Source organism: Moschus berezovskii, chromosome 23 (genome assembly GCF_049115385.1).
Source record: "Moschus berezovskii isolate FMDL1 chromosome 23, NW_MosBer_1.0, whole genome shotgun sequence".
NCBI classification, from domain to species: Eukaryota; Metazoa; Chordata; class Mammalia; order Artiodactyla; family Moschidae; genus Moschus; species Moschus berezovskii.
Window position 1 is genome coordinate 54,220,999 of NC_142482.1, and position 25,708 is coordinate 54,246,706.

The 25,708-nt window shown below is 48.1% G+C and overlaps 1 protein-coding gene across 4 annotated transcripts in view; it reads left to right on the plus strand.

Annotated features, from left to right (window-relative positions):
* Positions 1–10,081, plus strand: part of GFOD1 (Gfo/Idh/MocA-like oxidoreductase domain containing 1) — a 103,677-nt gene extending 93,596 nt beyond the window's left edge. For all 4 annotated transcript variants that reach the window (XM_055407277.2, XM_088831290.1, XM_088831289.1 and 1 more), the window contains one exon: positions 2,036–10,081. In XM_055407277.2, coding sequence (XP_055263252.1) covers positions 2,036–2,955 — 920 coding nt within the window. In that variant the 3' untranslated portion in view covers positions 2,956–10,081. The remainder of the gene's footprint in view (positions 1–2,035) is intronic.
* Positions 10,082–25,708: the final 15,627 nt, after the last annotated feature.

The following is a 25,708-nucleotide window of genomic DNA, read 5'->3' on the forward strand; positions in this document are numbered from 1 at the left end:
CCTGTCCCTTGTCTGTGGCCAGAGTGCTCCATAGTGGGGGTCACACAGACCCCCACTATGCAGAACATGACTGCACAGCAGAGACATCACAGGAGGCAAGGTTCCTTGTCTCAGAAGCTCCCCAGTTTGACTTGCGAACAAATCTGTATAATTTTTTAAGTTATTACTTTATTTTTTTGAGTCCCAGATGACTGTTTCTCCAGGTTCAGCTGAGTTTTTCTTCCCTGACCCTTGACTTTATCTTGGAGTAAATCCTCTTCTCCCTTCACTCTCCCTAGCCTTTGATCCTTTGTCTTCTCTTGACCCAGAACAGCTTAGTTTCCTAAAGGGCATCCATCTCCCTGGAACTTATGTACCCAGTATAGCCATGGTGCATGCACGCTAAGTCACTATAAGCATAATTCTTACTTGGTCTCAACTCCATTGTCAGAGGCGCCAACACCCCCAGACTCCCCCCAACCAGACAAGATGAGGGCTGAGTCACTGCCCATGTCTCGGATATAAGGAATATCCGCTCTCCCCATAAGGAACTGGAAAACATTAAACAAGCACATCTGTGACTGCTGCCAGCTCTAACCCATAATGCAAAATAAACAAGAAAACACACAAAACATAATCCTTTGTTGGTGGTTGTAGGGGATACAGATAAAAACTTAGACTTTTGAAGTATGTGATTAAGAAATTCTTCCTCATACTTAATCAGACTCACATTGGCCATGATTTCATCTTTATTACAGTTCTGTCCAGATAAAAATACTATTCTCTTCGCTACACATATCTTTAATAAAAATTATATTTTACAAATAAAAATATGTAAAACATTTCACATGTAAGATAACTTTTGACAAAAGATATTTTATATGTAGAACCCATAATGTGTACTTTAATAGAACATTTTATATTTAAATATTTTAATTTTACAAATAAAACTATATATGAAATGTTACAGATTAATATAAATATTAAGTGAAACACCTGATATTGGAAAACATTTAAAAATATTTGTAAAATATAGGCTAGTTAAATGTATGAAAATAAGTCTTAATATTTAAGTCACTGTGATACGACGAGTTGACTCACTGGAAAAGACTCTGATGCTGGGAGAGGTGGGGGGCGGGAGGAGAAGGGGACGACAGAGAATGAGATGGCTGGATGGCATCACCGACTCTGTGGATATGAGTTTGAGTGAACTCCAGGAGTTGGTGATGGACAGGGAGGCCTGGCGTGCTGTGATTCATGGGGTCGCGGAGAGTCGGACACGACTGAGCGACTGAACTGAACTGAACTGATAGTTTAATACTAAAGTAATTCGACTTGAATATTTAAAGTAATGCTGAAATATATAGAACGCTATTTTTGTATAAATAAAAGGTGTAATAAGATGTTTTAAAATTGTAAAGAGTAGTTAGTCATACTGGGAGGTCAACCCCAGTGCTCTCTGACAACCTAGGGGGCTGGGATGGAGTGGGAGGTGGGAGGGAGGTTCAAGAGGGAGGGGACATATGTATACCTATGGCTGATTCATGATGATGTTTGGCAGAAACCAACACAACTGTTGTAAAGCAATTATCCGCCAATTAAAAATAATAAAAATTTTAAAAGATAAAGTTTTTAAAAAGGATAATAGTAGCTCAGCTAGTAAAGAATCTGCCTGCAGTGCAGGAGACCCCAGTTGGATTCCTGGGTGGGGAAGATCCCCTGGAGAAGGGATAGGCTCTGCAGTATTCTTGGGCTTCCCTAGAATTCCCTCCTGCAATGCCGGAGACCTGGGCCCCATCCCTGGGTCAGGAAGGTTCCCCTGGAGGAGAGCATGGCAACCCACTCCAGTATATTTGCCTGGAGAATTCCATGGACAGGGGAGCCTGGAGGGCTACAGTCCCTGGGGTTGCAAAGAGTCAGACTCGACTGAGCGACTAGTGCGCGCACACACAATAGCAACTACCGAAAAAAAAGAGTAGCCCCCTCGGCTTCCTGGTTCATAGCCGGGGACCTGGGGCCGCGGCGCCCTGACGTGCTGTTTGTCCTCCGCCCGCAGGCATCGGCAAGAACGTCATCTGCGACCGCGCGGCCACGCCGCTGGACGCCTTCCGCATGATGTCGGCCGCGCACTACTACCCGAAGCTCATGAGCGTCATGGGCAACGTGCTTCGCTTCCTGCCGGCCTTCGTGCGCATGAAGCAGCTCATCGGGGAGGGCTACGTGGGCGAGCTGCTGGTGTGCGAGGTGCAGGTGCACGGCGGCAGCCTGCTGGGCAAGAAGTACAACTGGAGCTGCGACGACCTGATGGGCGGCGGCGGGCTGCACTCCGTGGGCACCTATATCATCGACCTGCTGACCTTCCTCACCGGCCAGAAGGCCGTCAAGGTCCACGGGCTGCTCAAGACCTTCGTGAAGCAGACCGACCACATCAAGGGCATCCGCCAGATCACCAGCGACGACTTCTGCACCTTCCAGATGGTGCTGGAGGGCGGGGTGTGCTGTACCGTCACCCTCAACTTCAACGTGCCCGGCGAGTTCAAGCAGGACGTGACCGTGGTGGGCTCGGCCGGGCGCCTCCTGGCCGTGGGCACGGACCTGTACGGCCAGCGCAACAGCGCCCCGGAGCAGGAGCTGCTGGTGCAGGACGCCACGCCGGTCAGCAACTCCCTGCTGCCCGAGAAGGCCTTCAGCGACATCCCCTCGCCCTACCTGCGCGGTACCATCAAGATGATGCAGGCCGTGCGCCAGGCCTTCCAGGACCAGGACGATCGGCGCACGTGGGACGGCCGGCCGCTCACCATGGCCGCCACCTTCGACGACTGCCTGTACGCCCTGTGCGTGGTGGACACCATCAAGCGGTCCAGCCAGACGGGCGAGTGGCAGAACATCGCGGTGATGACCGAGGAGCCCGAGCTGAGCCCCGCCTACCTGATCAGCGAGGCCATGCGGCGCAGCAGGATGTCCCTGTACTGCTAGCCCGGACTGGGGGCACCCGGACTGGGGACCCGGCGTGACCCAGGCCTCCAGCCAGAGGATGGGGGTGGGGGACAGGCTGGGGGGGTGGGGGTGGGGGGAAGGGAGAGGTGGCCTGGAGGAGTCTGGGGGCCCGGAAGCAGAAAGGGGCAGTGTGTGGGAATTGGTCTGGGAGGTCGAGCCCCTACCCGGATGAGGGGCCCCAATCGATACTGTGTTAGGGGGCTGACTCCTGCTGTCCTTCAACTGTGAGCAGCCGGGAGGGATAGCTGGCCTCTGCACCACATCCATCCTGCCACTGCCCACCCCCTCCCCCCCAAACACCTTGGCCTCCTTTGCAACCCAAATGCCCCTGCACAATCAGGGCCCCTGAATCCAACAGGCGAGCTCAGTGGGCAGGAGAAGGCACATCGTTAGGTGGCCACGCCAGCCCCCTTGGTCTGGGGAGAGGCGGGGATCGGTGGCTAAAGAGAAAGTTCAGATTCCAGGAAGCCACTTACAGGGTCTGCGGAGGATAAAGTACTTGGTAGCAAAGTATACAGCTTTCTTGAAGGCTGGGCCACCGAAGCTGGAGGGAGGAGGTGTCTTCCTAATTGACTTCTTGCCCTTTTCCTGGCCTGAGGCAAGGTCAAGGAGGCCAGGAAGGGCCAGCTGAGAATCGTGTTCCCTGGAGCCAAAAGGTGAGGCAAGGGCCCCGGAATAGCCAAGGTGGAGAAGAAACTTTCCCTTTGCGTGTGTCAGGATTAAAGGCCCACAAGGAGCCACCTTGTAACTATTTCCGGTGCGGTATTGACATGGTTCTTTCACAGGACCGAGGAGACAGCAGGACGGAGGTATGGGTCTGACCACAGCCTCCTGGGCTGTTGTCCAGGCCCCGGGGCAGCCGTGAGCCCCAGGTTCACAGGGGCAAGTCCCCAGCAGAAGGGAAAGTGAGCCAGCCCTGCACTTTGTCTCTCCTGGCAAGCTGGGGAAGGGCTCCTAGGAGAGTCCCCAACTTTGTGGATTTTAAAAGGGAAGCCTTCAGGTTCACACAGACATTATCGTCTTCCCTATGGGGGAGAAAAATGTCAAGGCTCTTTTCCTTTGTTTGGACCTTTGCTCTCATGCATCAAAAAAGTGAAAACTTGATTAGGTATTAAAACAAAAGGACAACAAGGAACATTATTTTCAGTATTTCTAAATGGGGTTTTAGAACCCTCTGAGTTGTATAGTTTGCATAGGCTTGAGAAAGCTAATATAGGAAAAAACATCTCCCTCCCCTGGTCTCCTATCCCTCTTATCTTAACGCCCTCTGCTTCCGGAGCTTTTATTAGAGATGGCAAACTGCAGGCTCGGAGCAGGCGGTGCCAGAGGGAAGAACCAGAGACAGACACACACACACACACGTTTATAAACTCTCTCTACCACCAGTGTCTCCAAAGTCCCTCTTGGGAATTCAGACCTGGTCTGGAAAGAAAGCTTAAGTCAAATACATTTTGAAGATGAGGACTTATCCTATTGTTTCCCTTTCCTAATTCTTCACCACACATAGGATGTTTGTTGAGGTTGGCTGTTGAGAGGGTTACTTGTAAATCTAGAGTCTGTCCACAGTCATAGAAAGCCGGCTGTGGTCTTTGGCACACAAGTAACATGTGGAGTCTTTTCAGATGGCCCGCAGTGGAACTGCAAGGGAATTTAAGGGGCTGAGAGTGCACCCCAGGCTCTGAGCAGGCGAAGTCTCAAAATGAACTAACTGTTCGATCAGTTGCTCCTCCATCCTCGTGCGCTACGCATCCCAGGCTGACCCTGGGTGCAGTGGCGCCATGTCCAAACACCCCGGGAATGTTGGTATGTTCTAGCACAGAGGAGTAGGAATCATCTTCCTGGAAAGAATGTCCCTGCTTCCCAGGCCTTCCTGCCATGTGGGAAGGTTAGTCGGCTACAACTCTCCATCATACGCTTCGCTCCTTCTCCGTTGACAGAACCAGCACGCCAGCTTTTGTAGCTAACAGCTCAAAACTAGAAGTTTGGTAGCATGGAAGTCTTCCAGTGAGAGCTGGAGTGGAAGGCCATGCCATGGACTTTTGGGGTTCAGATTCTCCTAAATTCCTCTCTGGATAAATAGCTTTTATAGAAACTGAGTGGAAAGAATTTTTTTTTTTTTCTAGTTGGCCCAAAGGGTTGGGATCAAGGATGAAAAGAAAGGAAACTAGTGGCCCTATGGGTCTTGTTTTTCTAAGTCATTTATAATCTAAGTAGGGCTGTTCCTGGGGGTTCAGTTTTGTTTCTGTACTTTAAATACTTGGAAGTTCTTTTCCCCCGAAAGATCTCTGAGCTCTGTGATGAATATTTAGTGTCTAAAACAAAAATTCTCATTTGAGGCTGGGGTATATGGAGGAACATATATTCTTAAAAAGCAGCATGAAAAATAGTAAGTGTACTCAAATTTTATCTACTGAAATGTATGTGATAGGTAGATGCAGGAACAGGTGGAAGAAAAGGCCTAGATGGTTCATCTTGTTAATAGAAAAGCTACAGTAAATGGCTTTGTTAATGCTCCTTTGGCCCCAGTCCTGTCACGTGCAAAGACTTGATTAGGAGCCACAATATAAAGTTGAAATCTCCAGCTCTCAACAACATTCTCTAGGACTTTGTCCCAGCCCAGCACCCCTAGTAAGTACCCTCAGGGGACTGTGTACCCTTGGCTGGATTGGAGCTTAGATGAAGCTTCTGGAGTCATCCAACCCCGCCCCCCCCTGCCTTGTTGAATGTGTTTCAAGAGTCCAGCATAATGGAGGCTCCATTTCAGGGTCATCATAGTTAGTCCCCACTTGCCTGGTTTGTCCCCATCATTGTTTTGGGGGGCCTCTGATAACTGGATGTTTGGCTCATGACAGTGGTGGCCTCAGAAGATGTTCCAGATTCTGAGAGAGGGTGTAAGGGGTGCTCACCTGGTGCCCATGAGTGTTTGGGAATGCTCTGTGTTTATTTGGAAGGCTTGGGTTCTCTGAGTTTTCTCCTGGAGAGTTGGTGACCCCTGTCAGCTCCCCCTATGACTCCTCCTCACCCCACTGGGAGAGGTGTGGCAGGGGACCACAGGGCCTCCTCAGCCCACCTTGGGCCTCTAAGGGCAGTCTTGGCCGACTCCAGCTGAAGTGGAAGTTCTTGCAGGCCCTTCTTTCCTCTGCAGAGAGCCATCTCAGTCCTTTCTGTGTGCCCACCGTTCCTGATCATCTGCTGCGTTTAGGGTATTTTAAGTTGGGTGGTTTAGTTGCTCAGTTGTATCTAACTTTTGCAACCCCGTAGACTGTAGCCCACCAGGCTCCTCTGTTCGTGGAATTTTCCAAGCAAGAATACTGGAGTGGGTTGCCATTCCTTTCTCCAGGGGATCTTCCCAGCCCAGGGATTGAACTGGGGTTGCCTGCATTGCAGGTGGATTCTTTGCCAACTGAGCCAAGTACATTCTCTTAATCCATAAAACCACCCTATGGTATTAGGTATTGTTAAACTATTAGAATATGCAGTTGAACATTGTTGCCAGCCTGTACTGTAGAGCAATACGAGAAAAGACTTTGACAAAGCACTTTGATAAATTACAGATTCTTTGGGCTTCTTACCCTCCATTGTACCTCAGACTTGTGATTGACTCAGAATTAGATTTGAAGAGTTGGAAGAAAGTAAACATATTTGAGAGGTAATAGCCATCAGGTTTGGAGAAGGCAATGGCAAGCCACTCCAGTACTGTTGTCTAGAAAATCCCATGGATGGAGGAGCCTGGTAGGCTGCAGTCCGTGGGGTCGCTAAGGGTCGGACACGACTGAGCGACTTCACTTTCACTTTTCACTTTCACGCATTGGAGAAGGAAATAGCAACCCACTCCAGTGTTCTTGCCTGGAGAATCCCAGGGACGGGGGAGCCTGGTGGGCTTCCGTCTATGGGGTCACACAGAGTCGGATACGACTGAAGTGACTTAGCAGCAGCAGCAGCAGCAGCAGTCCCATTTTACTTGTGAGAAAATTGAGGCTGAGAGGACGAGTCATCTGCCCAGGGTCACAAACCTATGAAGTACAAGGAGGGTCACCTGAATCCAAAAACCTTCTTTCTCCTCCAAACCTCATAGCCTCCCATGAAGGAAGGTGTGCTCCTCTGCAGTTCTTTCCTGGGCAAGAAAGCACTCCTTGTTGAACCCTGTCGGTCTGTGGGGCCACAGTGATTCGACACTGTGCGCTGTGTGGGGCTCCCCTCTGAGGCTGTCAACACCTCCCCATGGAGCCGGGTGTCACATTGGCTGTTCCGCCAGAAGTTTCCTTGTAGAGCTGCAAATAGAAGAGTCGATTTTTCTTCCTATTCCAAACTGGAAATATCATTCAGCTTCTTTTAAAATCAACTTCAAGTTGATTCTGATGGAAGGTGATGCAGCCAACTGCAGAGCTGGGGAGTTTTAAGACGTTGTTGGCTGATTACTACGGAGTTGTGCTCTCACGGGTCCTAATAATATAGGAAGATGTCTCTTCTCAGGGAGCGGGGTGTTGACAGTGCATCTGACTTGGATGTTAGCTGTGCGTGGCATTTGTACCTTTAGACTCTCTTAATTCTTGATCTTGTCTCATAGCCGCAGATGTTGAATTGAACCTGTGGTCAAAGATGAAGTTTCTAATTGCATCGCTTTTATCCTGGTGGGTATGGAGGAATGGGGGAAACTCATCACTGGTAAGGGTACCCTGGGGAGAAAGTAACTCCAGCTGCAACTGAAGGGACTTCAGAGCCAATATATTCAGTAGTTCCTTTTGCACCCCCAAGAGGTGTTTGTTGTTGATTTTCAGTTGCTAAGTCATGTCCAGCTGTTTGCAACCCCATGGACTGCAGCACACGAGGCATCCCTGTCCTTAGCTATCTCCCTGAGTTTGCTCAAACTCATGTCCGTTGAGTTGATGATGCCATCCAATCATTTTGTTCTCTGTCACCCCCTTCTCCTCCTGCCCTCAATCTTTCCCAGCATCAGGGTCTTTTCCAAAGAGTCAGCTCTTTGGATCAGGTGGCTATAGTGTTGGAGCTTCAGCCCCAGTCCTTCCAATGAATATTCGGGCTAGATTTCCTTGAGGGTCAACTGGTTGATCTCCTTGCTGTCCAAGAGACTCCCAAGAGTCTTCTCTAGCACCCCAAGAGGCTAAGTAATGTAAAAATAAAGGAAATGAATATGCCACTTCTCAGCCAGGACTGAAACCCCAGTTTTCTGACTCAAAGTCTCATCCTTCCTCCCACAGCATCTCAGGGCTCTCAGATGGGGAGAGGGAGGCCCACAGCGGTGACATGACTTGTCCGAGGTCCCAGGGCTAGTTGGTAGAAGAGTTGCAGTGAGAACTGGGACCTGCAACTGACTGTATTCCCTGAGCTGTTAAGCTGAATTCACTTTAAAAAATAAATCAATTATGTCTCAAATGTAGTCAGAAAACTAGCTGTTTAGAATTTCCCATTGTGACTGTAATGTGAACAGTGGTCTATAATTTGTATTGTGTTTGGCGAGGATGGGAAACAGACGTTCAGATGCTCACCTCTGAGATTCCCTGAGGCCATCTCTCCTAGGCCCCGCCCCGTGGGTCCAGATCCAGGCCTTGACCAGCTTAGGACTCCTGTTCCACCACTGTCTCTCCGTTTTCAGGCTTCCAAAGCCTGCAGTTCACAGGGCAGAGGCCACAACCCTGGAGAGTTTCTTTTCTTAAAATCAACTCTCAGAGTCCTGCACTTCACCATTTTGGGGACAGGGAGACAGATAATGAGATAATGCTTGTCTGCAGCCCCCAGGCGTCTGCCCAGCCTGCCACAGCCCTGGCAGAGAATCACGCAGGGCAGCGCCCCAGGTTTGAGGGGACAGCCCTGAACTGGCCTTTAGGACTTCTCCCAAGAGGAATGGAAACCTTCAGTGCTGCTCTCAGAGGCGATGGGCTCAGTGGTGTCATCAGAGTTTGGAGGTGAAGTTAGTAAGCACCGCGGACCGGAGTGACCACACCAGTTTTAGCAGCAGGAGGAGGTGGCGTACTGACTTTTTTTTTTTTTTTTTTTTTTGCTACATCGCAGCTCCTATTTGCTGGAGCCCTTCAGAGGGCCACCCGAGCGTCTGGCTCCCAGTCAGGCTCCTACAGCACTGCACTACTGAATACTCTTGAATCGTTGCCCTTGTCTGTCCACCGCAATAGCAAGTAGAGGGATAACAAGACCATGTGTTGTGTAGGGGCTCCGTGCTTGGTGTGGCAGCCAAGCTTGCCCGGGTGGTGTGAACAGGGTCCCCAGATCAACCCTGGAGTCCACTGTCCTTGCCCGTCTGGATCTCTGCTGCCCCCTGCAGCCATCACAAGGGCTATGTTGTTGGCGGAGCCCTGAGGTTTCTCCCCATAAACCCGATGACTGCTTGGTGATCCTCGTCCGTGGCTGGGAAACAAAACCCAAGCCAGCGACCTACCCTGTTCCTTTGCTGCCCTTTTCTCTGTCCGGCGTCCAGCCGTGTTTAGTATTCTGGCCCTGTGCCTTGCCCAGGGGAGGCAAAAGTTTCTAGTGATTATGGCTTTCTGTTTGTTGCCTGGTGCTTTTACTGTGTTTTATTTTTTAACCAAAATTGCATCTGTTTGGTTGTCAGTGTTGAGTATGTATTTATTGTGTTTTACAAACAAGAGTATATATAAATGTATGTATATGTATAAAAAGCTTATCTATGAAAAGTCAAGGCATGTAAACTAGATATTTTAAAGAGCTATTTATCAGGGGGAAAAGTGTGTTATAAAGTAAACAGAGTCTATATTTTATATATAATGTAGATAGCAAAACATAGCTTATAAATTATAGAAGGTTTGGGTTTTCTTTTTTTATTATTAAAGCAAAAAAAAAAAAAAAAGACAATGAATGCAACCGTTCTTAGTGTTTTACAAGCTGAACTGCTGTGGGTGATGGCCTTCCCTCCCGGGCCCTCGGGCTGAACAGTCTGTGCTCTGGACCTGATGCCCGTGTTATGTCTGCGATGCTCTGGGGGCCACGGCTTACCATCATCCCACCAGCTGGCATGTGCCACTTCAAATGTGGCTTCCTGCTGTCCTCCCCAATTGACACTGGTGGGATAAAGGAATGGAAGTAGCAAATAAAGATTGAAGAAAAGATGTAATTCCAGCTGCTTTGCTGTTTATTAGACCTGGGTCCTCTAGCTGATGAGCTAAGTACCTGGTCGAATCGTGGGATGTGAAGCAAGAACGGGGGTGGGAATGATGATGGTGCATCTGGGGTGTGGGCGTGTGTCTAGTCGGGAGCGGGAATCGGTTCTGGTGTCAGCACCCATGAGACTGAGCAGTGGAATCCACTCTGCTTTTTTGATGGTAGATATATTGAAAATTAGAACTGGAGGCACTTTAGAACATCTGGCTCAAATCCTGGTTCTAATTTTGAAAATGTGGACATGGAAGGGAAATAACCTGCCTCAGGCCACTTAGAGTGTGTGCATGTGCGTGTGTGTGTGAGAAAGCCTAAACCAGGCAAACAAGATGACAACATAAACCTTAGACTGGGGAGCAAATTTTAGAATTCTCTGGTATACCAAGATCTTAACCTAACACCTCCCACCAAGCTCTATAAGACACGTTCAAACAGGCTCCGTTGACTCTTTACAAGAGCATCTTTGCTTTGTTCTTAATAGCATTTAAGGGCCACCATCGCGGACTGAGATCAGCTAAATCTGAGATTTGTGTGGATGAGGTCTCTCATGGATAGGCTGGCCTTTCCACCCTCTACCTTCTTAGAGAACATACAGGTAATTCTTCTGGTCCACGCTTTCCCTTCATGTAAAAACAGGAAATAGGAAGAAATATACAAAAGCTGAGATCTCATTGTTCATTTCTTCACGAGCAGGTCGTGATGTTCATGCATTCAGAACACAGTCCATCCATTAAGACAAAAAGGTGCAGCAAATGCCTGTGTTCACATGGATCCTGACGATACACGTGTAACATCTCATACTTCTGACAGGGCAGTAAATCTGGGATCGGTTCTGAAGAAGGAAGGCGGTGAGTGGGGCTTCTTTATCAAAGCTGCAAGTGCCATGTGCCCAACTGTAAAATATTGTGCCGTGGGGTTCAGTTCTCTGAGATTCTTCTAGCCACGTGGCCTGGGAACCAGCCTCTGGTGAAAGACTCCACGTTCCTGAGCATTTATGTACATTTTCAATCCAGGAGCGAGCTGTTCCTTCACAGGTTTGGAATTTCTTTTGTGATGCTGGTTTCTTTCAAAATAAGCTTATTTCTTGTTACAGAAATGGGATTATGCTGTGTCCTACTGAATCACAGGATGTGATCACAGTGCTTTCATAGTCTCTGGACTGTGGTTTAAAAAGAACAGTTGCAATTACATTGCAAGTCATTCAGGTTGTAGTTGATGGGTCAAACAAAGAGAACTTTGTGTCCCCTGTGCCTGTCGGCCTCCCCTCCCCCTGCTGCCCCACCATACACACACACACACACACACACACAAGTTTTGTTTTTACCTCCTGCTTCTTTTATCTTGTGTATTTTTAGTGCCTGTTCTGACAAGTTTGTGTGACACAATCTGAAACACAGAATGACTGCTACAACTGTTATAAGAATAAAATACACATCTACAAAGTATGCAGAAGTTTGTATAGAAATGAAAACTTAACGATTCCACCTCCTTCTGAGTTGTATGCTCCCATTTTATCATCCTGTGTGCTTGCTAAGTCACTTCAGTTGTGTCCAACTCTGTGCAACCTTATGGACTATAGCCCTCCAGGCTCCTCTGTCCATGGGGATTCTCCAGGCAAGAATACTGGAGTGGGTTGCCATGCCCTCCTCCAGAGGATCCTTCTGACCCAGGGATCGAACCCACGTCTCTTACATCTCCTGCATTGGCAGGCATGTTCTTTACTGGTAGCACCACCTGGGAAGCCCTTTGTCAACCCACACTTAACCTTAATCTTGCCTAAGCAGAAAAGATCCCTCTGCCTAGATATTCCTAGCCAGTGCCTATATGCACTGGTCAGTAGCAGTGCCTCCTGCTGGAAGGTTGGCCAGGAGGTGCAGAGAATACAATTGGAACCAGACGCTACCTCATAGAGTCTGAGCCATGTCACGACCAATTAAGACAGCGTGACAGTTTACTTGAACCAAAACGTCAACAAAGAAGCAGATACAAAACATTCAGAATTCTTTGCCTTGTTCATTCATGCTCAGGTTTCCTTTTGAATCCTATCTCTGAGTCTCCAGCTGCTGGTGAATTCCTAAGAGGGGACTTACACTAGGACAGCCTTAGCAGGTTTGCTGTGGCCCAAGCACAGCTCTGCAGGAGGAACTCGCATCTAAGCTGGTGGTTGGACTTCCTCCAGAAACACCCCAATGAAGGGAACACCTTTCTCTCCTAAAGTTACACAGATGGTGATCACCTGGGGTCCAACCAGACTGTCCCTTTTAGCCACAAGGGAGGATGAAGGACTAACTTTAGGAGCGACTTCTTGGGCAGTTACAGATTCATTCCTTTCTTTATTGATGGTGTGTACATGGATGCTCAATCCCACAATTACCATCTGGGGTGTACACGTTTGGAAGTCCCATTGTCTCTGACCCATTCATCATTGGCCATCAGTGCCTTGGAAGAAGAACGCCCTGGGGAGGAGGAACCCTAAGAGGGCCGTGAGCAGCTGCAGTGGATGTGGAGATGATGTCTACAACCCCACGAGGCCCCAGGGAGTCCCCAGTCTGGCAATTTGCCCCCCAAAGTCACTACCTCCCTTTTAGAGTGCACTGAGGGGTTTAAATCAGGTAGAAGCCAGACCAAAGCTGTTTGAAGCTGCCTGGCGAATGGTGACTCACTCCAGACTCTTCAAAACCAGAGACCAAGCAGGCATAATAGCTGGTGAAACTACAGGCAGGGAAGCAAGGCCAGAGGCCCTGCCATTTTCCCAGACTTTCGGAGGCTGCTTGCTGGGGACGCGGTGGCTAACAGGTGAGCCTGGAGCATCGGTCCGCTTAGTGGTGCTGAACTCAGGGATCTGCCTTGGCACTCAGGTTCTGCTGTGAAGCAGAAGGAAGCCAGCCTGGGACAAGCAGCTCTGCATCAGCTGTGAGATGCTAAAAAGCCTGGATCACTGAGGAAGCAAGTGGGTGGGGAGGGATGGGGAAAGAAGAGGAGGAGCTGGGGTTATGGGATTGGCTGGGCAGCAGGGGGAATGCAGGGCAGAAGCGAGAGTGGATATTGACGCCAAGGGTAAAAAGAGAGGAGGAGGGATAGAACTGGAGACAGGCCAGAGGCACGCATTTGAGATACGGAAAGTTCTGGAGATAAGTAAAGGGTACATGAGATATCCGAAACGCAGTTGCTCTGTGGCTGACAGGCCTGATCTGTGCTCTGAGAACAGCTTGGATGAGGAGGAGGACAGGGATGCGAAAGCACGAAGGCGGAATTCTTACAGAACTTGGCAGCGTCCGGCTGACTCGCTTCTGGAGCTGTGCACGGCGCTCCAACAGTCGGCATTTGCTGCAACCATCTCCAGACCAGCCTCTGTGTTAAGTGCACACCAGACCCCAAGTGCACCCTGCATCCCTTCCTCCGCTCGTTGCTTTTCTTGTTTGCAATCCCCACGCCCCCCACCTCAATCCTTGAAGTTTTCAAGGATTCGCCAGCTGCCATTTCACCCTGTCCTTTGACACATTCAGGAATCTTCCGGAAAACCTTTTTTTTTCTGAACACACAGAATCTCTCATCCCTCTTGAGCTTTCAGAGACCCTGCCCACCAGGCCATCACTACAACCTGCTTTCTCCTCTCCCGCTGGAGCTTTTCTGAAGACAATCTCCCGAGGGAGCAGACTTGGTCCAGCAGGACTGATAGTTGTCAGCTGCACGCAGCCCTGGCCTCTGCTGTCTTGAGCCCCACCTCGGTCCTCCTCGGATCTGTCCTGGGTCTCGTCGTGTGGACGGGGACATCCAGGCAAAGGCTGATTCCTTTCCTGCCTCTGGCTGTGTCTCAGCCCTTCCCAGCCTGTTCTCATTCCCCAGCTGGAGTCTCTCCCTGCCCACTGAGCTCTCCCTTCATCCTTCAGCTGGGCCAGAGTCTTTGAACTTGGATAGAAAGAAAAAAAACCCAAACCAAATCAGCAAAATGCGTCTTCATCTTCACTAACTCTAACTGAAACTTGGCATCTTCTTCAATTGTGGCATCAAATTCCAGTCGGATGAGCAGTGTCTGTGACTTTACCCCCACTAAGAATCACATATATCTTCAGATCTCATCACTGGATTTTGCAGATATCTTGAAATACCATGTATACTCATCACTTCTCTAAAATTATGGAAATCATTAGACTATCACAGATCTTTTTATTAATAATACTTCATTAAAAAGCCCATACATTGGCCTATCACAAGTTTTAAAAATTGGGGGGATAACTATGACAATGTAATTTGTTACTTTGTAGCCATAGGTACCTTATTTTATACATTCAAAAACATTATTCCATGGGGTTAAACACATTATCCCAAAAAGGGATCCATCAGCTTCACCAGAGGAAATGGCAACCCACTCCAGTGTTCTTGCCTGGAGAATCCCAGGGAGAGGGGAGCCTGGTGGGCTGCCGTCTATGGGGTCACACAGAGTCGGACATGACTGAAGCGACTTAGCAGCAGCAGCAGCTTCACCAGATTGCCAAAGATAAATCGAGACACGAAAATGTTGAGAACCCCTGAGTGTGGCAGAAATAGCCTTGGCATGACCCTTATTCTCAACTATAAAACTTTTCCATGGTTATTGAATATGATTTAAACAATACACAATTAATTGAAAAGAGATGCTCTGAAATCTGAAGACCCCTTCGGTTTGTCCAAACCCTTGTCTTTAGGCAGTTCTTGCTTCAAAGCCCTGTTTCCCAAACAAAGCAGAGCAGCAGAACCAGAAGGGTGCCCTGCACCACACCACCTGAACTGATCTGGAGGCAGAAGAGATTTTTAAAAATGTGAATGACACAGGCATCTATTAAACAGCCCACTCTGTTCAAGGAGGTATTATACAATGAAAGTTAAAATCCGTTTCATCCCAGGCCCTCATTCCACTTTTTAGAGGTAACCCCCATTCACAGGGCTCCCCCGGTGGCTCAGTGATAAAGAATCTGCCTGCCAATGCAGGAGACGTGGGTTTGATCCCTGGGTCGGGAAGATCCCCTGGAGAAGGAGATGGCAATCCACGCCAGCAATCTTGCCTGGAAAATCCCATGGACAGGGGAGCCTGGCAGGCTACAGTCCACAGGTTTGCAGAAGAGTTAGTCACGACTTAGCGACTAACAACAACCTATACACAACGTATACCTTTCCCTGAAATTATCCCAATACATACACCAATATTGTGTGTGCTGTACACACAGTGGCATCTTGTTCTTTTTTTCTTAATGTATTTTAAACCTCTTTCCACACTAGCCTGTATCATTGACTTTGTTCTTTTTCATGGCTTTGTCGAAAAAAATCTACATGAAAAATTCTAACCAAAAAATTTTAAGGCTCTGAAGACAGATGGTGATGGTTACATAATCATGTGAATTTCTGAGAACCACTGACCCACCCACTTAAAGATGGTTAAGATGGTAAATTTTGTGTTTTGTCAGGGCTTCCCTGGTGGCTCGGTGGTAAAGTGTCCACCTGCCAATGCAAGAGACATGGGTTTGATTCCTGTTTCAGGAAGGTCATGTGGAGGAGGAAATGGCTACCCGCTCCAGTATTCTTGCCTGAAAAATGTCATGGAGAGAGGAGACTGGGGTCCATGGGGTCACAAAGAGTCAGACATGCCTGAGTGACTGGGTATGGCACGTATATTTAACCATAATATATAAAAAAAGGTTAAGCTCTGCAGGTAAGGGAGCCGCAACCCCCCAGTTCCTCCCCCACCTCCCCTCAGGTCAGCTAGCTTGACGTCTTGGAAATACCTCCTCTTTTTTGCCTCTTTGCTGCCATCCAGAGTCCCCTTGTTCCTATTTCTTTTCGGAAGCAAAAGCTCTCTTTTCCACAGGTGCCTGTTACCAGAGTGTAAGTGGATGAAAGTTTCTTTCCTAATCCTGTCAGAAGTCAGCAGACAGCTGGCATGGCCAAGGACAGTCCAGGCTCTGGTTGGGACCGAATCCTTTTCAGCTCTGGAATGCCTTTCATCCTCCGTGTTGAAAGCTTTGCGGAAATTAGGCCAGGGCTTGTGAAACAATTCAAGCCTGGTCGCAAACAACCCCCAGAGTCTACACTAACGCTTCCTCATATTTATTTTCAGTGGCGTTTTGACATCCTTCACCCAGCTAAAGGGTTTGGAAAAAGCCTTTTCACGAGAAGCCTATTCAGATAAGTTCAGTTCAGTTCAATCACTCAGTCATGTCCGACTTTTGGCGATCCCATGGACTGCAGCACACCAGGCTTCCCTGTCCATCACCAACTCCCGGAACTTGCTCAAACTCATGTCCATTGAGTCAGTGATGCCATCCAGCCATCTCATCCTCTGTTGTCCCCTTCTCCTACTGCCTTCAATCTATCCCAGCATCAGGGTCTTTTCCAATGAGCCAGTTCTTCGCATCAGGTGGCCAAAGTATTGGAGTTTCAGCTTTAGCATCAGTCCTTCCAATGAATATTCAGGACTGATTTCCTTTAGGATTGACTGGCTGGATCTCCTTGCAGTCCAAGGGACTCTCAAGAGTCTTCTCCAGCACCACAGTACAAAAGCATCAATTCTTCGGCACTCAGCTTTCTTTATAGTTTAACTCTCATATCCATACATGACTATTGCAAAAACCATAGCCTTGACTAGATGGACCTTTGTTGGCCAAGTAATGTCTCTACTTTTTAATATGCAGTCTAGGTTGGTCATAGCTTTTCTTCCAAGGAGCAAGCATCTTTTAATTTCATGGCTGCAGTACAATCTGCAGTGATTTTGGAGCCCCCCAAAATAGCCTCTCACTGTTTCCATTGTTTCCCCATCTATCTGCCATGAAGTGATGGGACCAGACGCCATGATCTTAGTTTTACATGCCCTGAAATTCAGCACCATGTGGGGGATCTGTAGGGTTTAAGGTACGCCCATTGATCTGTGGACGCTGGAGCAGTTCAGATCAGAGGGAACAAGAACTGGCCCGGAGCACAGCCTCACGGACCTGTCACCCCAGGCAGGTTCTCCCAGAGGCTCTGTCCATCAGTGTGACATCAAGTCCGTAGGAAGTGTTGCCTTGGCTACAGATGGACTCAGGGTACCAAGGTACACAACTTATTTTAGTCACCTGGAGGAGTTACTGAGGCACCAGATTCTGTCTCTCCCTGTGAAGGGATCACTTAAACTCCCATTTTTATTGTAAAAGCCTCCATGCCTCCTTCCCACATTCACGTATCCTGGCTCTGGGAGTTTGATCCAGCCTCATCAGTAGGTCCTGCTGTGAGGTGACTCTAGCGAAGAGGAGGGTTTTCCCACTGCTCTGTCCCTCCCTGGAGGGCTTGACCGAGTCACTGCAGACACCAGCATTTCAACATTTCGGAGAAGGCTTTGGTTTGGTGAGGCATGGCCCTGAACTTGTAAGTTCATTGGAGATGCTTTTCAGTTTTCGACTCCCTTCGTCCTTACTAACACCTGGCTTCTCTAGAAGGTCCCATTGGGCATCACTCCACCCGACCACCCCCCGCCGCCCCCAGCACTGCCTGTGCACCCGTTCATGAACTCTGTTCCATATGCCCCTTCTATCAGACTTTTCCCAGCTCACACATCCTTTCTATGAGCCACTGTGGCCTCACCTGGTCCGGGCATAGATCATCCTCAAGACGGAGAATCCACGGAGCCGCAGAGGTCTGGCTGGAAGGCGGGCCCCGCCCATGGCGTTTTCTTTTCACTGCTGCCTTTCCTCTGAGACCAGATGGTTCTCAGACCTCATTCTGTGGTTAAGGTCCTGGCCGTTACCCCATAAGGTGAAGTAGAGGAGTCAGGGCAAGCCCCACGGAGGCCAAAAGACATCCTCCTGGCAAGCTGGGGTTTTTGAGATAAAGCCCTTGCTCCCAGTTGCTGGCTTGCCTGGGTGCCTGATAATAGACCATTTCTAGCCATTTTAGAACCATCTCCTGAACATTAACTAGTTCTAGGATGAGTTTCAAGAGACTTGATTTTCAGCTCTGTTCCGTTCCGTTCCATCGCTCAATCGTGTCCGACTCTTTGCGACCCCGTGGACTGTAGCCTACCAGGCTTCTCCGTCCATGGGATTCTCCAGGCAAGAATACTGGAGTGGGTTACCATTTCCTTCTCCAGGGGATCTTCCCAACCCAGGGATCGAACCCGGGTCTCCAACATTGGAGGCAGACGCTTTAACCTCTGAGCCCTCAGGAAAGAAATATAATCGACATTCGATCCTGCTTTGTATGTTCTGGGTTGCTGCTGCTGCTGCTGCTAAGTCACTTCACTCGTGTCCGACTCTGTGTGACCCCATAGATGGAAGCCCAGCAGGCTCCCCCGTCCCTGGGATTCTCCAGGCAAGAACACTGCGGGGGTTGCTAGTTGGCAGCATTTTTCTGCGGGACTCCTGAGAGATGATACCAGCCACGATGGGAGCTCTGTGATCATTTTTGCTGGGATTTTAAATCAGAACCTCCCTGTCCCTATCCTGTGCTCCCTGAGCCCACTCTAGGGGGTCCAACAGACTCTCTCAGGCTGGGGAGAGATTGCAAATTTACCTGTAGAGCAGTGGTTCTCAAAGTGTATTCCCTGACTCAGCAGCATCACAGGGTGGGAGGGGAGCTTGTTAAAAACACAACTCCTCGGTCCCACCCCAAACCCTAAAAACACTGGGCCTGAGCCCAGCAAGCCCTCCAGGCCGGTGTGGGGCAAGCTCCCTGCATCGCAGCCCTTGGTGACTCTTTGTTTTCCATTATCCCCATTAAGAATCACGGTTCTAGACAACGGGTCTCAGCCCTGGCTGCATCTTAGAATCACCCCTCCCCCACCCAACCCATCACCCCGAGGTTCTGATTTAACTCACCTGCTGGAGGACCCAATCACAGCTCTTTGAGTGATTCTAATGCCCAGCTGGGGCTGAGAACCATTCCTGCTGTTCTCCTTGTAGATTTCAGCAGCCTTGTGGTGACCACCTGTTTATTCCCCACGCTCTCCTCCCAGCACAGAAGGAATTCATTCTTCGTAATTCATCGCAATCACTCATCAGCCAAAGAGATAACAGGAGGTAAGACAGAGCATTGCCAGAAGGGGACGCTTGGATTTCTAAGCCCTGCTCCACCTCACTTGCTGCTGGACTTCAGTAAAGTTAAATCCTTTCGTCTTTCTAGGGCTCAGTTCCCTCATCTCTCAAACTAGATTCAAAATTCCTTCCTTTCTTCAAGTCAGAGAGCTAGTTGATAGTCTCTTAAAGTCTTTCCCAGCTCCCCCCCGCAAATTATCTTAGATTCTAAGAGCTTTTAAAAGGTTGGAACTGCTCTTCAGCATAGAATTGCTAATATTAATGTTTTGATTTTACCTCCTCCAGGATGAACCAACTCCAGATTGTGAGCTGGTCAATTTTGTATTTTTGTAGGAAATGGCAACCCACTCCAGTGTTCTTGCCTGGAGAATCCCAGGGACGGGGGAGCCTGGTGGGCTTCCATCTATTGGGTCACACAGAGTCGGACACGACTGAAGTGACTTAGCAGCAGCAGCAGCAGTATTTACAAATATGAGTCAAGCCTAAAAGAACCTGTTACTCAGACAAACAGATGCCAAAAAGGAGGCACTAGGTGATTTGCATTCTTTCTTTGCTCCGTAGTGTTCCAGTGGGCACTCAGAAGTCCATCTGGAGGGCAGCCCGCTTGCAGGTTCAGCCCAGTGGCCCCATGTTCATGGACATCTGATTCTTTTCACTTCTCCTCAGCTGCTCACCCTTCCTCCCGACTCCTCCTCCCAAACCCCCCTTTTTTTTTCCTGACTCTGCAGAAATTGTACAGTAACCAGCTTGCGATGAGTCTTCCTGGGGCTCGTCCACCCCACCATGCTGATGTAAAGACTCCTGCAAGAAACAGCAGAGTTAGCCAGACTGGAGAGACTGTCTGGAGCCAGTTGCTTATTTGTTTATTTATTTTGGTACGCTCACTTTCTTCTCCCCAGAAAACAAGATAAGCTTTTTCTCTCTCCCTCTCACCCTCCATCCCTAACAGTGAGTGATGAGATTGGGAGGCTGAGGGAAGACGGGAAATGGTTGCCAGGTGACACCAGTATATCAGCAGTACTATGTAAACAGTGGCAGAGCTGCACAAAACGGCCCTGGGGGAAGCCATCCGTGAGGGGGTGTCTGGTGCCGCTGCCTGCCAGGCGCTGGCATTGGCTGTCATCCACTGCAGGAGGTGAGCTCTGTAGATGCCATGCACAGTGCAAGCGACTGTTCAGAAATGCCTCCCCAAGTCAGAAGAAACCCTTTTGTGGGTGGGGTGGTGTTGCAGCCCCCTGCCAGTGCCCTCTGCTAAGAACACTCAGGATCGTGCCAGAGAGAAAAATAAAAATGTCTACAGGGGTCAGCTCCATCATCACAGAGCAGGCGCTGAGAGGAGCTTCACTGACACCTGCAGACGTGATCAGTCATCTACGTGACATTTCCGCTTGGATGTCTGAGAGATATCTCAGAATCACTAGGTCCAAAATTGACCAGTGTCCAGATTCTCCTTCCAAGCTTCTACCTGCCCTCTTCCCCATTCTTGCAGGCGCTCAGGCTCAAACCTCCAAGTCATTGCTGACTCTCAATTCTTGCAAATCATGTGACATGGATGGGTGTCTCTCTCTGCAAGTCAGGGCAGGTACTCCCGAGTCAAGGCAGAACTGAGAATTTCCCCCCTTGATTTCCTTAAAGAAGGAAAACGTCTGCCAGTGAACAAAGGACATTGCATTTGCTTCCTCTTTTCCTCTAACACAGTCCACAGCCCCATTTAAAAATGTTATGTCTGCCTTAGCAAACTCTTCTTTGTCTGTTTTTGTTTTCCTCTGAGAAATGCCACTCCTCCTAGAACTCTACTCCCCCACATTCCTAGATAGCAACTTGGTGATGCTGAAGCTTGAAAGAGGCCAAGGGCTCTTCTTTCACCTGAAAATCAAGTATTTTTCATGATAGGTGACTAGGAATAAATCAGTGTGAAACCTGGTTATTTCATGATGTCTGGATCTTTTGCTGTGTCAAATGTACGTGTGAAAGATGCTTCAGCAATACCTAAGGGCAGGTGTTGAACACAAAGATTCCACACGCCATCTGTTTCTTCATAATTTTGTGTCTTTCCTGGGTCATTATCAGAAGTGGGGAGGATCCTGTTCTTATTAATAAGACTTAATAATAAAAGTCTTATTAAGCTTTTGCCTTCCCCCTTCTCTCCAGCTTCATTATTCTCCTCCCTCCTCCTCCATTATATTTTAATCATGACCATCAGGGGAGCTGTTGGAGCATTTACCGGAATGACTCCTCCATGTTTTAATCCTTGCTCCGTGTGTCCATTTCCCCGGGTAAAAGGAACAGATCTAAAATCCTACAAACTTGTATGCCTGTGTTATGAACTCCACTGCTTCTCACGCAGTCTTGTGGCAAAGAACCAGTTTTTTTAAAAAATTCCTATCTGTTGTGGACTTCAGTTGAGTTCAGTCGCTCAGTCGTGTCCAACTCTCCGTGACCCCATGAATCACAGCACGCCAGGCCTCCCTGTCCATCACCAACTCCCGGAGTTCACTCAAACTCATGTGCACAGAGTCGGTGATGCCATCCAGCCATCTCATTCTCTGTCGTCCCCTTCTCCTTCCGCCCCCAACCTGTGAGAGTCGGACTGTGAAGAAAGCTGATCGCCAAAGAATTGATGCTTTTGAACTGTGGTGTTGGAGAAGACTCTTGAGAGTCCCTTGTACTGCAAGGAGATCCAACCTGTCCATTCTAAAGGATATCAATCCTGGGTGTTCATTGGAAGGACTGATGCTAAAGCTGAAACTGCAATACTTTGGCCACCTCATGTGACTAGTTGTGGACTTACGTCTTCTCAAATGCAATAAATATGAGTTACTAGAAAATGAAATATGAAATATAAAATAAAAATGAAAATGAAATTAAAAAGACGTACAAGTACAAGCCCTCAATATTTATTATTAGATTCAATAGGCGTAAAACAACTCTCAAACTGGTGTCAGTGTCTGAGGGTATGCTCTGAATTTCTGTACTTATTGGGTTGCAGACCATCACACACAGTCCAGGGACCAGCACGAGTCAGAGGCCCACACTTATAGTAACTCTGGTCCAGCGATCTTGTTACTGCCTTGCTGCAGCTGCTGCTGCTAAGTCGCTTCAGTCGTGTCCGACTCTGTGTGACCCCATAGATGGCAGCACACCAGGCTCCCCCGTCCCTGGGATTCTCCAGGCAAGAACACTGGAGTGGGTTGCCATTTCCTTCTCCAATGTGTGAAAGTGAAAAGTGAAAGTGAAGTTGTTCAGTCGTGTCCGACCCTTAGCGACCCCATGGACTGCAGCCCACCAGGCTCCTCCATCCATGGGATTTTCTAGGCAAGAGTACTGGAGTTGCTTGCCATTGCCTTCTCCATGTTACTACCTTGCTGCTGCTGCTGCTGCTGCTGCGAAGTCACTTCAGTTGTATCCGACTCTGTGTGACCCCATAGATGGAAGCCCACTAGGCTCCCCCATCCCTGGGATTCTCCAGGCAAGAACACTGGAGTGGGTTGCCATTTCCTTCTCCAATGCGTGAAAGTGAAGTCGCTCAGTCATGTCCGACCCTTAGCGACCCCACGGACTGCAGCCTACCAGGCTCCTCCATCCATGGGATTTTCTAGGCAAGAGTACTGGAGTGGCTTGCCATTGCCTTCTCCATGTCACTACCTTACAGGGTTTTAATAAGAAAGATCAAAAACACCTGCAAGTTCCTCACCTTACCCTAAATCTAAGCAGCTGACAAAAACTATGCACCAAAGAGCAAACACACACACACACACAAATAACAGTACTACTTCACAGAGAGGTTAACACAATGTAGGTTAAGAGTGCGGACTCTAGAGCCAGATAGCAACCATTTACAAGTTGCATCCACTTGAATTTATTTCCTATAAGATATGGAAGGTAATAACACCACCAATCGCTTCCTATTTTAAAGATACTAGTTATTGGACGTAAAATGCATACAGCTTTCAGAACATGAGGCACTCAAGGCATTTAGCTATGATTCTTTTTACTTGAAGGCGTAAAGAGGTCTTTGTTGCCTTGCTCAACCTTTCCATCGACACGAAGATAGATCTGTGGTCTACCTGACAAGTACGGGTCCATCTTGCCTTACTCAGCCCAGGAAAGCTAGACCTTAGTGGAAACCCAGCAGAATCCCAACAGCTGCTTAGGCATGAAGTTTCCCCTCAGCTGAGTGAAAAGCATCCCAACCGCCTGCTCTTGCTGCCCTCTGCTGTTTCCACTGAGAATTGCACCAAGCACAGTTTTCACTGCAGAAGACTGGCAACACCTCACCTGGAGTCGGGGGGAGTTGTCCTTCCATACCTTGTGCAGGATTTGATTGAATGTCCTGGAGTTTGTTCTTCATGGTGCCTTTTCACTCCAGTATTCTTGCCTGGAGAATCCCATGGACAGAGGAGCCTGGCGGGCTACAGTCCTTGGGGTTTCAAAGAGTTGGACAAGACTGAAGTGACTTAGCACGCACACATAGAGTCTATAACCGCTTCTAGACTTTCCATCAAATGCAGGCGTGTGTTGCCTCAAGCTCTGCCGATTTGCAAGCACATGTGACCGGTTTGCCAACCTGCTCCTGCTGACTTCCTCATTTTGATTCTTCATGCCCCCGTACCCCAGGTTCACTCTCGAGCCCCAGGTTAGCCGTGACCTCTCCGATCTTCTCAGCTGCTCTGCATTTCCAGAGAGGCCCTCCTGCCTCCAACTCTCTCCCTTTCCAGGTCTCTGACACCCATGGTCACCACTCCACTGGCCACACTTGGCCCCAGCTCTTGGACCTTCTCCATCTGACCCTTCCTGCTCTCAAGCCATATCTCTGGTGACACCCACACAGCTACCTCAGGTGTTGAGTCCTGCCCCCAAGGCCACCTCTGAAGCTGACTTCTGAAGCTGACCCTTTGTACCCATTTTCAAAGACCCCTGATCATTACAAACTTCCTGACCCCCAATTATGCAAAGATGTCCACTCCCGCAAACATTCTATAGCGCCCCAACCAATCAATCCCCTAACGCCACCCTTCCAGCAGGAATTTTCTTTGTCTTGAGGCTTTAAAACCCGGCTATTAACCCACGAAAACTGTCGACTCCCCTTGGTCTGTCGGGGGGTCGGCTCACTGTGCTCGAAGTTATCTCTGCTCTTTGCTCTTAATAAACTCACTCCCTTCTGAAATGCTCCGTGTCTGGAAATTCTTTTCCAACCTGCGCTGGGACTGCCTCAACGTTAGGCCGGCTCCCATTCTCCACAGACACACTGTCATTTCCTTTGTGGTTAGTGGGTATGGTTTGTTTTGTCCAAAATACCCTCATTTATACAAAAATACTGCTCAGCTCAAATGTCCTTCCCTCCATGGTGTCTTCACCTACTGCTGCATGCAACAGTGCTCAAGTGCTATGGCCTTTCTCCCATGCTACTCAGGCTGCCCTTATCAAATGCACTGTTACTTGGGTAAATTTCTTCTTCAACTATTTTTCTGACCAAACTTTTTGTTGAAATTTGGAGACTTAAGAAAGTGATAAGATTACAAATAATCTTGGGCCCTTTGCCTCCAACCAAGACACAGAACAAGAAGGACAGGTTTATCTCCCAGCCACAATCTTTTCTGACCACAATGGTATGAAACTAGAAATCAATAATAAGAGGAAAACAGAAAAAAAAAAAAGCACAGTTATATGGAAATTAAGCAACACACTCCTTAATAATGAATGAGTCAAAGAAGAACTCAAAAGGGAAATCAAGAAATATCTTGAAACACAGGAAGATAAAAACATAGCATACCAAAATCTAAGAGGTTCAGCAAAAGTAGTTTTAATAAAGAAGTCTACACTGATGAAGGCCTACACTGAGAAAAAGAAAGATCCTAAATAAACAGCCTAGTTTTACACCTAAGGGACTAGCAAAAAAAAAAAAAAGCACCAAAAAACCAGACCAAATCCAAAGTTAACAGAAGAAAGGAAATAATAGAGATAAGAATAGAAATAAATGTAATAGAGACCAGAAAAACAGTAGAAAAGATCAATAAAACTAAGATCTATGTTTTTTTTTAAAGATAAAACTGCCAAAACTTTAGCTAGACTAACAGTAAAAGAGAGAAGACACAAATATTATAAAATCAGAAATGAAAGAGAATATTGTGAACAATTATATGGCAACAAATTGGACAGCGTAGAAGAAATGAGTTCCTAGAAATATACAACCTACAAACCTACTGAAGCATAAAGAAAAAGAAAATCTGACTTTATGTGCCATCTTGACACAAAAGGGAGAAAGATTCATGCAAAATATAAAAGAGCGCAAAGGCCATGGGGAACTGAATGGATTCATTATTTGTTAAATAAACCCATAGCAACATCTGACCTCTGACCAGGGGTTTCCATATACCAGGGCAGTCCTGGAAGTCTATAATCACATCTATGTAATAATATGCTATGTTTTGACAGGTAAAGTAATATCCCCTCCCTCTAACAGGACAGTTCTGAATACAGTTATATATCCCCAAAAAGGGTCATGAAACCACACCACCGGTGCCAAATGATGCAAGAATAAGGTA